We start from the raw sequence: 14,611 nt of genomic DNA, 5'->3' as shown, positions 1-14,611 counted from the left end.
GTGGTAGATAGACTTGTAAAGATATTAAGTAAACTCTTGGTTGTCTCACATTACCTGCTCATTGTTAAAATATTTTTAAACAATTGAAAAATACTGTTTAAATAATGAACTCTGCTCAATAAACAATAAATGTGAGAAAAAAAATACATATGTTATAAAAAAAATATGGTCGGTGACAAGACGCGAACCTATCATGAAACAGTACGCAGGGATTACTGGTCTCCATTCTTCGCAACGGGGTACTTCGAAATCGGGGTATTTCGAGAACAAAAACGGGGAACTTCGAAAACGGGGAACTTCGAAAACGGGGAACTTCGAAAGCGGAGAACTTCAATACCGAAGATTCTAAAAAGCAGAAACGAGGAACTTCGAGAGCAGGGAAATTCGAAACCGAGGATTCTAAAAAACAAAAGCAGGGAAGTTCGAAAGCGGGGAACTTCGAAATCGGGGTATTTCGAAAACGTAAACGGGGAACTTCGAGAACGGGGAATCTCCAAATCGGGGTATTTCAAGAAAGAAAACGAGAAACTTCGAAATCGGGGTATTTCGAGAACGAAAACGGGGAACTTCGAAATCGGGGTATTTCGAGAACGAAAACGGGGAACTTCGAAAAAGGGGAACTTCGAAATCGGGGAACATCGAAATCGGGGAATTTCGAAACCGAGGATTCTAAAAAACAAAAACGAGGAAGTTCGAAAGCGGGGAAATTCGAAAGCGGCGAAGTTCGAAATCGGGCTATTTCGAGAACGAAAACGGGGAATTTCAAAATCGGGGTATTTCAAGAACGAAAACGGGAAACTTCGAGAACGAGGAACTTCGAAATCAGGGTATTTCGGAAAAGAAAACGAGGAACTTCGAGAACGGGGAACTTCAAGATCGGGGAACTTCGAAACCGAGGATTCTAAAAAACAAAAACAGGGAACTTCGAAAGCGGGGAACTTCGAAACCGAGGATTCCATAAAACAAAAACGGGAAACTTCGAAATCGGGTAACTTCGAGAACGGAGACTTTCGAAAGTGGGGAATTTCGAAAGCAAGAACGGGGAACTTCGAGAACGAGAAATTTCGACAGCGGGGAATTTCGAAGGCGAAAACGGAAGACTTCGAGAACAGGGAATTTCGAAATCGGGGAACTTCGAAAGCGAGGAATTTCGAAGACAAAAACGGGGAACTTCGAAATCGAGGTATTTCAAAATCGGGGTATATCGAGAACGAAAACGGGGAACTTCCAGATCGGGGAACTTCGAAACCGAGGATACTAAAAAACAAAAACAGGAAACTTCGAAAACGGGAAACTTCGAATTCGGGGAACTTCGAGATCGGGAAACTTCGAAACCAAGGATTGTAAAAAACAAGAACGGGGAAGTTCGAAATCGGGAAACATCGAGATCGGGGAACTTGGAAATCGGGGAACTTGAAAATCGAGGGACTTCGAAATCGGCGAACTTCGAAACCGAGGATTCTAAAAAACAAAAACAGGAAACTTCGAAAACGGGAAACTCCGAAAGCGGGGAACTTCGAGATCGGGGAACTTCAAGATCGGGGAAACTTCGAAACCGAGGATTCTAAAAGACAGAAACGGGAATCTTTGAAAATAGGAAACTTGGAAAACAGAAAACTTCGAAATCGGGGAACTTTGAAACCGAAGATTCTAAAAAACAAAAACGAACAACTTGGAAAACGAGAAACTTGGAAAACAGGAAACTTCGATAACGGAGAACTTCGAAGTCGGGGAACTTGAAAAACGGGGAATTTCGAAATTGGAAAAGTTCAAAAACGAGAAATTTTGAAATCGGGAAACTTCGAAATCGTGGAACTTGGAAGCGAAAATTCTAAAAAGCGATTCTAAACGGCAAGTTTGCAGTTTCGGTCTTGCCGTTGACCCGATACAAATGTACGGAACAATTACGCGTGTAATAGTATGCCGTTCAAACTACGCGCACAGTTAAGTTCTTCTTAAAGCTAAGACATAAAAACATTCTAGACTGGGACCACGCTTCGAAAAGCGAGCGCACTTGCCTTTTCCTTAAGCTAGCTAGCGTACTGTACCAGAAAAATTTATTAAAGCAGTATTTTTCCAAAGTTTTGAAACAGATTTATTCAAACGCATTCCTCGACCAGAGCGCTTTCGCGCTCCACGGGCTCCACGGGCACCAACCCACTCCTATTTCTCAAGTTCACCGGTAGAATTCGTACATACACACATTGGCTTCAACTTCAAATCGAGATATCAGGTCTCAGTGTCAAAGTGTATAGGTTATATAATACTGCTCGATAACCGTAGTAAAATACTTTTGTTGGTTTATTAAAGTTGTACGTCGATTTACTTTAACAGGTAAATCTATATTGTTCTGAATTCCCTATAATCACTGTTGAAATAGCTCGCGACAACAGATAGAATCAAAAATCGAACGTAGCAAGTGCAATTCACTTCACAACGAATTCATACTTGGTTTCAAGAACCATATTACATATATTTTACTAATGTAATTCTATGGGGAAAGTAGCAGGTTTGATTACAGATAAATTTTAAGTAAAGTTAAGTTGAATGTTCTTTCTAGCCATGTCTGGAAGGCAGATGAGATATCCATACACACTCAGTGCAAAGATCGCACGATTTCCCTTTGAACATTACTATTTTAAAGCCAAACGTGGGTGGGTGCTGAAATACTGGACGATAAGCGCAATTCTTTGCTTGCCCCTTTGGTACTCTATCCAGAAACTCAGTAAGTATACTGTTTTATGAAAAATTGGATGGATGTCATTAATGTTCATGCATTATGAATTCAATGGTCACAATTTTTCATTACGTCACAGCCTACCACCCGGAGAATGTTAAGAAATGGGACGAAGTTGATAGAAAACAATTCTCCGGAGAGATGCAGCATCATTGAAACAAATCTGAATAAAGTATTGTAGTGCGATGTGAAAAACGGAAATATATGTATGAAAGACCCGAATATTGTATTTGGGAACTATCATTAATGTATCTTTTATTTGTCCGTTCTTATTTCTTTCATTGTATGTCATAGACAGATCCTCATCAGAAATCTATTTCAAAACTTTATTACCAAATTAATTGTATAAAACGTACATGCTTACAAAGAACTGCTCCTAATACTCTATAATAGATTAATGATAATTTGTACCATAAATTTTGTATAGGGCCAGCCTAAAGTTTGTAATTTCCACTGTAAGAATGGTTTAATTTTCCAAAGGATAACGAGAAAGAAAGATAAGTACTATATGTTACAGAGTTGGTCAAACCTAGAATAAACGATAGTTAAATAATAGAATCTTTAATCAGTAATAATTCTGTCCAATATCTAACAATGTCAAAGCTTGAACCCCAGTAAAATGTACTTTATTTACGTAAAAACGCATTCGTAGTAATTATATCAATTAATATCTTTTCGTTTTCCGTATTCATATTAGTGACCTTGGTCTTTATTACGCACAGTTTGATTCTTAAATCAATCAGTCATCTTAATGTGGATCCATACTACTATCCGTAACGAAACCGATCCGTATCGACTTCGTATGACGCTAAAGCGTCATAAACAAAATTAGTACTTTAATCTTTACGATAGCATACAGACAAAACCGTGTAAAAACAGGAGGCCTCAGGGAGGCCCCATGTTGAAAGCGGCTTAGAATCGACCCCTAAACGGCACACAGAATTTCTGCTGTTTCGATAAAAAGTTGCTTTAAGCTTTTCAAGTAAACTTTCCCCGACCGAAATCCACAGAATTCTTAGTTACCGATCTTTTTCGTCAGGAACTTTGTCTCAGACATCTATATGAAAGGATTCTAATAGCAACCAGAAATAGTTGATGAATGCAAATATCAGTACCCAGAGTTTCGTTGGACTTCAGTCGAATAGGCATCGGATAGACTAGATCAGTGGTGAGCAAACTTTTTTAATGGGGGGCCACAAAGTTTAAGAAATTCTAGAGGAGGGCCAGAATTATAGAAAAAATGCACTTTATACTTCTCGACCGTCAAAACGTAATTATAGCGGGCCATATACTATCCATGTCAATGGGCCCTCGGCGGGCCGGAGTTGGCCCGCGGGCCGTACTTTTCCCACCACTGGACTAGATGAACCTAAATAGTAGGTAGTCTATCAGCTATTTCGGCACAGATACAAGTTTGCTCCCGAAGCGAACCCTCGAGACCTCTTACTTCTACACGGTTTTGCTTATACTCTACTTAGTAATGATTACAGCACTGGTTTTTTATTGCCTTCCGATATCTGAGCGCTGTGTAAAGTTAGTACGGATAGTATGTATCCTGCATTGCGCGTGATCACATTTCGAACGATGCATGGATATACTGTAAAAGGCAAGTATATTGTGTAATGTTTCACATGGNGATTTACGTGACGAAATTTAAAAAATATTGAAGAATAATTATGCATTATTATATAGCATACGTAAAATTCTACAAGTAATACTGTGTGTATACCTTTTATTGATACTAAGCCAAAGAAAGAAAGAAAATTAATTGGGATATTTAATATAAGTAACGTAGAAGAAAATATGTTAAATACTTTTTTAAGCCTGCAGTTTCCACTTCTATGCAGCGTTCTCTACTCTTAGTAAACAAAGTCTTCTTTTTTACAAACTGTAAATTCGTACACAGAATCGATAACGACGGTGTACAAATTACGTTTCAAGGTACACTCAATTTACGTTTCGGAAATAAAAAGTGTTATTCAATAAATATAAAGAGCCGAACAGAGTACTTTATCTCTATCTTGATTTCTGAATGTCTTTCGTGGCTTCGTCCTCGCTAATCGTGAGACCGTTGTCTTCAAGTTTCGGCTTCTTCGCAGTCAGTGATCGCAATAAGTCCAGGTCGTCCGAGAGTCCTAACTCTCTACACCGTTTCTCGAAGTATTTCAACAACCTCATACCTGCTCTGTATACGAAACTACTTTTAAAATAACATAGAGTAACTCCGAGAATGTGTATTACATTCAACGTTCGGAGGCCAAAGATTTTCATATCTTTCTCGAATTCAATTAATTTATAATTACTTACAGTAAATGAAAATTATTATTTGACAAATTCGTATTTAGTTGTGTTAGTTGTATATTGCATGCGATCTAATTGTTAATACAAGTTAATACAAAGCATGGTATTATATATTTAGTCACATAAAATTCCTAAGGCTTGGACCACGTCGATAGATATTATTAGTTAATTCTGGTAATCTCTGGCGTCCGAACTTATATAGAAGTAAATACCAATTTTAATTCTACTTACTTGTACACGGAACTGTGTTCCTCGTTATACGCTTGACAATTTTCGAATACTAAACGACAATCGTTAAAGAAATGCTCCAACGTTTCGTATTCGCCGTTGTCCACTTTTGACTTGATAGTGCCAAAGTCCATGGGGTTCGAAATAATATCATGATAATCGGGAACTTCGTCTTTCGTTACGGGTGATAGAAAGGGCCACGAGTCTCTGTGATGCCTAATGTCAGAAAGTAATTCCTGCAGTCTTGTCATAGGTCCTTTAATTGTTTTGTCCTCCTGTTCGATTTCCGCAGCTCTCTTAGCCGCTCGCCTGGTCTGCCTCGGTTCTGTATCCTCTGAATTGCTACTATCTGAACACGAAAACATTTACGAAATCAATTTAAACCAATTAATATGCGGAGTTAAATGATCGTAAAAAATCCAGACACTCATCGAAGCAAGATTAGCACAAATAGTTACAGATACATGCAACAGGCTAGCCAATAATCGTAGAATGCAACGTTTAGTCACACATGTATAGAAAAATAGAGAGAGAGAGAGAGAGAGAGAGAGAGAGAGAGAGAGAGAGAGAATACAGACCGTCCAAGTCTGTAGATTCTGTAGTGAGGAGGCTCTTGGCAAAGCCATGGATGCGAGAGCGTGCTGCTGCAGCGCACAGTCTCTCCTTGTCCCTTTCCCTTTCACGCCCCCTCACTAACAACACAATTATAACTAAGAAATTGTTTTACAATAATATTGTACATTTCTAAGACGATTAACATACGGGACGATAGTAAAGTATAATCACATAACGTTCCCTACCGCCGATAAACAGTTCAACTACGATAGCGCACGGTACTCACTCGCTCTTCTATCCTTCTTGTCCTTGCAATCTGGGCAAATCCATCTTCCACGAGGTGGTCTTGCCATAGGAGGATCTATACACTCGACGTGGTAAAACTTTAGACAAGCGTCGCAACTGAGTAATCTCCCGCCGCTTCTGCACACGTAACAGACGTTCATTTGACTACTGCTGAAACATACGGAAGATGATTATTATTAAACAATCTCGGTGTACAGTGATAAATTAATTAAAAAAGTTGATTCTTACATATTCGCGTCGTTGGCTTCTTCCATTTCCACATCTGGTTCATCCTGCTCCTCGTCCTCATCCTCGTCCTCCTCCTCCTCTTCCTCCTCCTCGCTTTCGAGAATTCGTTTTGCGCGGTTGTGCCGAGTTTCTTTGGTCAGTATGATTTCATCGTCCAAATCATCCTCAAACTTTTTTCTCTTTTTAACCTTATCTTTTCGCTTCTTCGATGGTTTGCAAGATTTGCAGTACCAATCTCCGGTTGGAACACTCTGCAAATGGAACGCGTGGAACGCGTATAATACATACCGAGCGATCTAACGAGAATTAAAACGTTAGTTAAAGAATTACCGTCAATTTCGGTGTCAAACAGTACAGGTGATGGCCATTGTTGCAGCCGTCGCAGAGCAGCATTTTATCTCCATCTCGACGTCGCCAACATATTCGGCATCGAACGTTCAGCGCGCTCTTGCTCCAAGCGACGCTATTTTCTAAAGTACTTAAATGTACAAACAACTGAGACCAGTTCGTCGACGCCATAAGAGATTGTTCCCATCTCTCTCGAAATTCTTCAGCCGACCATTTCTTATCCTTGTCGCCGGGGCCTAACGGTTTCTTTAAGTACTTTTGTTCGATCGCATGGGACAATTGTAAAATGACACAGGCCATTTGTTTGATCACCATTTGTTGATTGGGATCCGGGAGTGTTTCATTTTCACCCGGTGGGCCTAAATACTTTCCTGCATCTTTGTAAGTTTTCGTATTGATACTTCCAGACTCTGAATCCGGAGTACCTGGCCTACTATGTTTCGACTCGTTCTTAACTTTATCCAGAATCGCGTTCGAAGCGATATCCGCTTCGAATTCATTCGCGCCACAAACTAATTTCTCACAATCATTATTATACTTTTTATTGGAAATTTCACTCCTCCATTCCTCTCGATTGTTCACCTTTAACTGTCCCAAGACACCAGCGTTTAGTCTATCTTCAAAATAGAGAATATAATCTCTGAGCGTCATTTCCAAAACGTCGTTGACCGGCGTTTCCGGAGGAAAGTTTAAATTCGCATTCTCGTATTTATTTTTTTTCGCAATTTTATTAGGATGTCCTTTGATAGGTTCCGAAAACTGTAGCGAAAATTTATTGATAATGTTTACTCCGTACAATTGAGAATTTCATTTACTTAATATCTAGACACAGTAAAACACTTACGACATCGGGATTGAGTTTATGCCTCGGACATTCCTCGATTATGGACGTTATGCTTTCCATTTCGTGTACAATATTATTTCTAAGTTCACCCTCCCTAATTCCTCGAGCGTTTAAACCGTTTAACAAAGCATCTAGATCTTCCTGCGTTCCGAAGAAGCTCCACTTCGGGCCTAGTCTTTTCGAATGCACCGGACATTCTTTGTCGCTCGTGCAAACCATCAGTTTTTTTCTTATTTCGGAAAGTTCTTTTCGGGACACATTGTTTCTCGGTGGCTTCAGGCCATTCTTATCAGCGAACGAAACTTTCTTCGGCGACTTCTTCGCCTTTTTAAAACTATTTTCCTTATCGCTAAATTCGTCTTCAAATTTATGCTTCAAATACGCCTGCACGTATTCCCTGTCCCGTAACTCCGGTTGATAAGGCGTGCCGTCGGGATGACAAGTCCCAGGCCACCATTCGTCATCCTCTACGAATATTCCTAAGAAAAATAATGAGTATGTACATATCGTCTTACTTTAGAATAAAAAAAAAAAAAAGGACGAGTACCTGGTATTGACAAAAATCTCCAGTATCTGCGATGAGCTCTATCGGAACCTAAATACAGCATCATGTTCTGATCCTTAGATGCTTCCTGAAGTTCTTTTAATCTATGCTCGTACTCCTCCTTTTTCTTCTCCTCCTCGCAATTACCACGCGTTACCTTCTTTGGCATTTTATTCTCAGTATCTTTTTCGCTTTTTTGCATTTTTTCTCTCTCCTCTTTCTCCTTCTTCTGTTCGGCTATCAACGACTTCAGTTCCTTTTTCGCTTGATGAACTTTCTCTCGTCTTTCTTCTATCACATCCCGTATCGAAGCGAAAGTGAGCAATTGGTTTATGAGACATGTAACTACCTTCAGTTTTTCATTCAAATCGAATTCTTGGACGCTTCGATGGCCTAGCAATCTCAAGATATATGCGTCGTTTAGTCTCATCAACAACGCTGGATCATCCTGATTCGAATAACCTCCTAAGAAAACCGAGGTTCCAATACAAAAGAAACTTGTGTTAGGTAGACTGCGGATTTTATGTATTTATAAGACAGCTGAATGTGCGAAGAAGACAAACGTTGGTTGCATAATAATGTACAAAAATATAAAGATCATTAAAAGCAGGATATTGCAATACTTAAACTGACAAAAGAAATTGTTATTTAAAATACATTCTTTAAACTACTATCATAAATATATAAGATATATACCTCTTTCAGAGTATCTCCACTTTGTAGCAACGTCGCCAATTCGTCCACCAGAGCATAATAAATGTTGTCTTAGAATCTCGCTCAAAGTTACGTGGTCCAACGTTATTTCAGATAGTTTGCAGCCTTGATGCATTTGGCTCCAAGTGGAAGCTATGGTAGAAAGCTTCACAGCCTTCGTCATTGACGACGTGCCTTCGTTCATGTTAATGTCGTTGACTACTTCAGTCGCCTGAGCATGAATCTCGTCTTCCTCGTCTGCTTGGTATTTAAAAATACTCGATAACAATAGTTGCATAAGGTCGCTCCAAGGTCCAGAGGTTTCTTTTACTAACAGTGCTTTTTCCAACAAGTCTAAAGTAAAACCGTTTGGAAAGTGAGCACCAACGTCTAGCTCCTCGTGAAAAAATTCCAGAAATTCTAGAATCATTACGGCGGCACCAAACTTTTCGTTAGGTATAGCACTCTTAACAGGCGTTGCTTGTGGGATAGGGCAAAGGTCTTCGCATTCGAGGTCCTCCCGCGGCTTGTTCCACTGCCTTATGTACAAAGTCAGAGCAGCTAATTTTTGCTTCTCCTCTTTCTTACGTTCATTTCTCAACACTCTTTCTTCTTCACGTTTTGCTTTCTCTTCTGCCTTTGTTTTTGAGTCTTCCTTAAACTTTCCGTTCGTCCTGTTTAAAAATTTGACAGTATTAATCCGCTCCTAGGAAACTTTAATTTTATCGTTCTACCTTGGCTTGCGGAATTTTTTTATATCCAGTCCACCTTGATTCACCTTTTTCAGGGGATCAGGCTTTTGTTTCGCTACGTCCATCACCAGAAACTTCTCCAACGACTCCTGCTTATGTTTTACAGACTTCTTAACGCGTAACGTGAAATCTGGCGGTGGACCAGCGAATATAGTATCAAAACGTACTTTACTAATGCCATATTTTTGTAAGACACTATCCTGCAAGTGAACCGAGTTCTTTTAATCAATATACTCAATATACTCAATTCTCGCAAAATAGTTCCGTCGAAACTTTGTACTGACTTTAACAACCCACAATCCGCCCTCGTTCTGCTCGCATAGTTGGCGCAAGAATATTTTATTACGCTCTTTGCTATAGTGTTGCTTTTTTCTTCTCACTTGCGCTGCTTCCACTATCATAAGGTGGCTAACGTCGGAGTCTCCAGAATCTAATTGTTCTACTTCGTAACGAAACAGTTTTGCGGCAGGATGGTACTGGTGCTCCTGAGCACTTTTATAACAAATACATGTGCATAAGGATAACGTCGTCAGTTAAATCGATGAAATATGTAAATATTTACTTATTATTTTCTTTAGCAGCTAATTTCATTTGTTGTTCTGTGGGTGGAATAACTTGAAGGACATGGCAGTCGCACCAAGATTCTTCCGTGAAACTTGCCTCTACCATCTCTCCCACAAAGTAACGATCTCTTGCGAATTGATATACATCCTCTATCATCTCGTTGAAGGACGATCTGTTTGTTTTACTAGCGAGGTACAAAATAGGAATACGCAGCTATAACATAAAAGACGTTACAATTAGATATGCAAACAAGAAATTTATAAATAAGTACTATACCTCCGTAGGAAATTCTTTGAGGCTCTTCTTTGCATTTTCTTCGCAATGTAAAGCCTCCTCGTAAGTCATATTGGTTCTGCCTGTGATACTGCATGACCAGATGAGCGAATTACATAAAATGATCCTCTCACAGAATTCACTACAAAAAATGTACAGTTTTAACACATGACGTTATTGTTAATATCAGTATGAATGCAATAATTATGTCATAACAACGAGACTGAACGCGGTCTGAAAAACGTAATAAAAATGAACTTCCAGTGCATCAAGTTTCGAAGTGGTCATTTCCCAACGTAATTCACTAGTTCTCAACTTAAATCACCCAAAGTTAATCTACATTTCGCGTGCAACAGTCGAGGGTAGAGAGAACGGAGTTGATCGTGTCGAAAATGTCTGTCGCGAAGAAATCGCGCGGCCGAAGTCACGGAGCGTGTCTGAAAACGATCCGTGCTGTCATGGTCTTACTTGTAGTCCTTGAAGATCTCGTTGGTAACCTCGCAGTGATAAACTTCGTCGTCGTCTTTGAAGTCCGAGGAAACGTGGAGACGTTGAAATGGTTGTTTGCGGAGAAGCGGCATGTCACCGCTCGTGAATCCGTCGTCAAGCCGACGGGGTATCCGGTCACGATTCTGACCAGTCGCGGATCAATTATGCGTCGCCGAGAAAACGAGAGTTCGATGTGTACCCTTTCCGCGGAGCGCAACGCCAGGCACATGCGACGCACGCGAAAACTTCTCCCGACAACGGGATGCTACTGAGTTCTCGCCGGTGTCAGAACTCGCGCCGAGATTGCCGCGAATCGTTCGTTCACTGATTTTGTTCATTCACACCTGTCGAGCGTGAAGCGTTGATACTCGGTCAAGAGACATCACAACTTTCATGACAATGCACGATTTAACGGTGCTCCTAGTAGAAGCGCACATTCACATCTGGCACCCCAAATCCGGAAGCCAGCGGGAAGAACGATCATACCAACATGATATCACTAATCAAAACGCGGGAAGCGATCGGATGACGATGTTCTTGAACCGAAGAGGATTTCCAGCGAGTACTTGATCCACTGAACGATTTCGCTCTCGACGTCTCCACACGCTCGTTCTATTCGTAACGCTCAGTAATTATCGTAGAGAAATATAAAAGATTATGTACTGCGTAGATATCTCGCAGTTGGTAAATAGCATCCGGTCTAAATATATGAACTCGCTAAATTTGGCGGGAGTCTATCGAAGAAAAATGATTACAATATCAACTAACGAATCTCGAAGGTTCATAATTTTATAACGATCTTAAAATGATGATTGACCTCATCCTGATCGAAGTACGAAAACGAATTCTTACCCTGTAATTGAAAACATCTTACAATAAATCTGTTAATGAAAAATCATAAGGACTCGCCGATACTGTTTTATGCATTTTTTTATTGTTCAGCTTAAATATGTGCAAAAGTATATACAATTTATGTAGGCAACATTATTCCAACCATTCTGTAAGGTATTGACACTTAGTTGGTGTGACATCACCGAGATCACAGCAATTTTTCCTCACCTGCAATTGACGTACATGAATGTTTTCATGTCACATTGTGTTAGCAAAAATAAAAATATGAGAAGATTAATCTTACAGGACAAACTCCACAAGTAGACTTGATTAATCCAGGTGGACTTAATAAAGGTTCCACTGCCCTATATAAAATGTTCCCGTCACCTGAGACATTTCGTTCTACTTTTCCATCATAGACCAGGGTGTTCAGAATCATCTCCAAATCTTCAACCGACAATTTCACCTACAAACAATCTCTCTTGTATCATTTGGAAAATCTTATATCATTTTCATCTCTGACGTTCATTGAAACCTTGCTTATTCCTAAATCAGATATGAATTTCCAGACTTCTTTAGAGGAAGCGAACGTAACATTCCTAGCCATGATCGGTCCATCCCTGCAGGAATTCATTTGCTCCCTTTTCTTCTCTAAAAATCTAAAGCATTGTTGGTTGAGGACGTCAACGAATTCTGCTTCAAAATCTTGATCCTGGTACCAAGCACCACCAGTGACAGACGTGTCTGGTTCCAAGTTGTACAGCATATAAACTTTCTTTTTGCTCGCTGCTACAGACTTGACGGCTTTGATAAATTTCTTGGTCTCCAAGCTTTTTAAAATTTTGTTCAACTGCGTCGGCATCAGATTCGACTTGAATCTTATGTCGCGGATCCAGATTCCCTTGTTCCCTGCTTCCTCAATGATAGTATAAACGATTTTTTCCTCGTTGTCAGCACCCTTTGCGACTTTTGCCTTTGAAGGATCTTTTAAACGGTACAACAACGAGCCACCTTGTTTAAACAAATCGAAATAGCCTTGGGATAAAAGTTTATTTATTATCTCAGCCCTTTGGGCGGGCTGCAGGTCTGGCATTTCGCTTGTTAAATCTTTATCGGATATTCCTTTCGGTTTCGCTTGTGCCAATGCAATGATTCTGCAATTTAAAGCATTGATTAAAAATATTTCTTTCATTATTCGCATTGAAATGTTTCGTTTCATTCTGCGTTTATATAATCGTTCGAACGATAATATAATCTCACGGACGAGTACCGTTCTGTCTCTATCACACGTGCTTTTAAACAAGAAACAGGGATTTACTTCTGTTGAATTAACTCCGTAGAATTTGTATCCACATCCTGTTCCTTCGAAGAAGTAGCTGTCGTCTCCATTTAATTATTTCAATGAGAATTGTGTGTAAATGATATGATCGTGTCAGACTTTCGTTAGGTTATAGCCTCCGTGCTTCTGTTGTAAACAGAAAGATTTGATATTATATGAAACATAAACGATATTTTCTAATCTAATAATATGGAGAATCTTTCGAGTGAGTCGGATAGCGAAGATTCGTTCAATGTTGCTTGCAAAAATTGGGATCGAATTACAGATGCCGCGAAAAAGGTATACGGACATTTACGTACATCACATTCATTGAAGTAAAACAGAGTGCAGAGAGCATAGAAAAAGAGATTTATATGAGAGCTGCAGTTTGTTAATTAATCTGTTATATTTATTATTCTTGCTTTCCAAGACTGGTTATAGGAAAGGAATAGAAGATGGGACAGATTCTGTTTTCCAAGAAGGCTTTGACAAGGGGTACAAAGAAGGCTTCCAAACAGCATTCCTTTTGGGAAAGTTCAAAAGTTTATTGAATGTAGTACCACCGAACGTAGAGCGTCCGCAGAACATAAAAGAAATTCTTGATAAAACTAGAAGAGGTGCGTGTTATTTATGTATGACTGCATCCCACGAAGAAGAAAAATCATTTTCCCAGATTGATAACGAGCAACAACTACATTCGATACGAATTCTTCAGACGTTGCACGAATATTTTCAACCCTATGCAAAGCCATTAAATTTCAACGACTTGAATGAATTTCAGATACAAAGCCAGATTCCGAAAATTACAAAGTCAGAATCAGATGATTAATTTTATTAATTGTAGTATAGTTTTTTATAATTTTTATTAGCTTGTACAATATTTTTACGTTTCAATGCATTATGTAAATAAAGAATATTATTATAGGTACAATCCTTCGGGGGAACCTTCTTTCTTTCGATATAAAACACTCTCTTTCGATTTCTTGAAATCGTCGCTAGTAACTTTCATACGGCGTTCGCGTAACGCCATTAAACCAGCTTCGGTGCAAATAGCCTGTAAAACAAAGTATTTCGCTGCATCCAATCGATCGTCCTCTTATCGCTACGAAAAATCAGAACGGAATGTCTTAGATACCTTTATATCTGCACCTGAAAGATCGTCTTTGGCCATAATTAGCTCGGCTAGGTTTACGTCAGGTGCTAAAGTCATTCTGCTGGTATGAATGCTGAAAATTCTCTTCTTCGTCTTCTCGTCTGGCAGTGGAAATTCGATTTTCCTGTCGATGCGACCTGGCCTAATTAACGCTGGATCTAACGTCTCAATTCTATTGGTGGCCATCACGACTTTAACGTCTCCCCTGCTATCGAAACCTAAATTATTGACAAACGCTCAGTTATTGTACCTACGATTACGAACCTACGATTAAGTCTGATTTTAAATATTCCTCGCACCATCAAGTTGATTCAGGAGTTCTAACATAGTTCTTTGAATTTCACGTTCTCCTCCGCTATTACTGTCGTATCGCTTCGTTCCTACGGCATCTATTTCGTCTATGAATACGATAGACGGGGCATGCTCTTCCGCGACTCTAAATAATTC

At 39.5% G+C, this 14,611-nt stretch overlaps 5 protein-coding genes across 9 annotated transcripts in view; 2 read left to right on the top strand and 3 right to left on the bottom strand.

Annotated features, from left to right (window-relative positions):
* The first annotated feature begins 2,207 nt into the window (after positions 1 to 2,207).
* On the top strand, positions 2,208 to 2,995 carry roh (reduction of Rh1). 2 transcript variants are annotated; one of them, XM_018036131.2, is made up of 3 exons: positions 2,208 to 2,334; positions 2,561 to 2,725; positions 2,817 to 2,995. In XM_018036131.2, the coding sequence occupies exons 2-3, from the start codon at positions 2,563 to 2,565 to the stop codon at positions 2,891 to 2,893; spliced, it is 240 nt and encodes a 79-aa protein (XP_017891620.1). In that variant the 5' UTR covers positions 2,208 to 2,334; positions 2,561 to 2,562; the 3' UTR covers positions 2,894 to 2,995. The 2 variants fall into 2 exon arrangements, with proteins under 2 accessions (XP_017891620.1, XP_026674955.1); XM_026819154.1 differs by lacking the exon at positions 2,208 to 2,334 and having other exon boundaries at positions 2,544 to 2,725.
* A 1,457-nt stretch (positions 2,996 to 4,452) lies between these two features.
* Acf (ATP-dependent chromatin assembly factor large subunit) lies at positions 4,453 to 11,681 on the bottom strand. 4 transcript variants are annotated; one of them, XM_018036127.2, is made up of 14 exons: positions 10,842 to 11,681; positions 10,377 to 10,515; positions 10,099 to 10,313; positions 9,821 to 10,028; positions 9,519 to 9,736; positions 8,788 to 9,458; positions 8,095 to 8,556; positions 7,548 to 8,026; positions 6,686 to 7,462; positions 6,356 to 6,606; positions 6,108 to 6,277; positions 5,845 to 5,958; positions 5,270 to 5,615; positions 4,453 to 4,934 (listed from the first exon to the last, which is right to left on the bottom strand). In XM_018036127.2, the coding sequence occupies exons 1-14, from the start codon at positions 10,952 to 10,954 to the stop codon at positions 4,754 to 4,756; spliced, it is 4,344 nt and encodes a 1,447-aa protein (XP_017891616.1). In that variant the 5' UTR covers positions 10,955 to 11,681; the 3' UTR covers positions 4,453 to 4,753. The 4 variants fall into 4 exon arrangements, with proteins under 4 accessions (XP_017891616.1, XP_017891618.1, XP_017891617.1 ...); XM_018036129.2 differs by having other exon boundaries at positions 4,453 to 4,922; XM_018036128.2 differs by having other exon boundaries at positions 6,108 to 6,274.
* Positions 11,682 to 11,774: 93 nt separating this feature from the next.
* Polr3F (RNA polymerase III subunit F) lies at positions 11,775 to 13,417 on the bottom strand. The gene is made up of 5 exons (XM_018036145.2): positions 13,332 to 13,417; positions 13,012 to 13,158; positions 12,229 to 12,847; positions 11,998 to 12,159; positions 11,775 to 11,921 (listed from the first exon to the last, which is right to left on the bottom strand). The coding sequence occupies exons 2-5, from the start codon at positions 13,080 to 13,082 to the stop codon at positions 11,847 to 11,849; spliced, it is 927 nt and encodes a 308-aa protein (XP_017891634.1). The 5' UTR covers positions 13,083 to 13,158; positions 13,332 to 13,417; the 3' UTR covers positions 11,775 to 11,846.
* On the top strand, positions 13,199 to 13,904 carry LOC108631917 (putative tRNA 2'-phosphotransferase). Its single transcript, XM_018036146.2, has 2 exons — positions 13,199 to 13,311; positions 13,442 to 13,904. The coding sequence occupies exons 1-2, from the start codon at positions 13,222 to 13,224 to the stop codon at positions 13,838 to 13,840; spliced, it is 489 nt and encodes a 162-aa protein (XP_017891635.1). The 5' UTR covers positions 13,199 to 13,221; the 3' UTR covers positions 13,841 to 13,904.
* The window catches only part of Rpt2 (26S proteasome regulatory subunit Rpt2), a 3,054-nt gene continuing 2,313 nt past the window's right edge, over positions 13,871 to 14,611 (bottom strand). Inside the window, exons 4-6 of the mRNA XM_018036144.2 lie at positions 14,464 to 14,553; positions 14,147 to 14,382; positions 13,871 to 14,065 (exon numbers count right to left, since the gene is read on the bottom strand). Of these exons, the coding sequence (XP_017891633.1) occupies positions 13,931 to 14,065; positions 14,147 to 14,382; positions 14,464 to 14,553 (461 nt within the window). The 3' untranslated portion in view covers positions 13,871 to 13,930. The remainder of the gene's footprint in view (positions 14,066 to 14,146; positions 14,383 to 14,463; positions 14,554 to 14,611) is intronic.

This window comes from Ceratina calcarata, unplaced genomic scaffold (assembly GCF_001652005.2).
Source record: "Ceratina calcarata isolate Rehan_Ccalc_2016 unplaced genomic scaffold, ASM165200v1 scaffold97.2, whole genome shotgun sequence".
In the NCBI taxonomy this organism is placed as follows: domain Eukaryota; kingdom Metazoa; phylum Arthropoda; class Insecta; order Hymenoptera; family Apidae; genus Ceratina; species Ceratina calcarata.
This window is presented reverse-complemented; position numbering and strand designations above follow the sequence as displayed.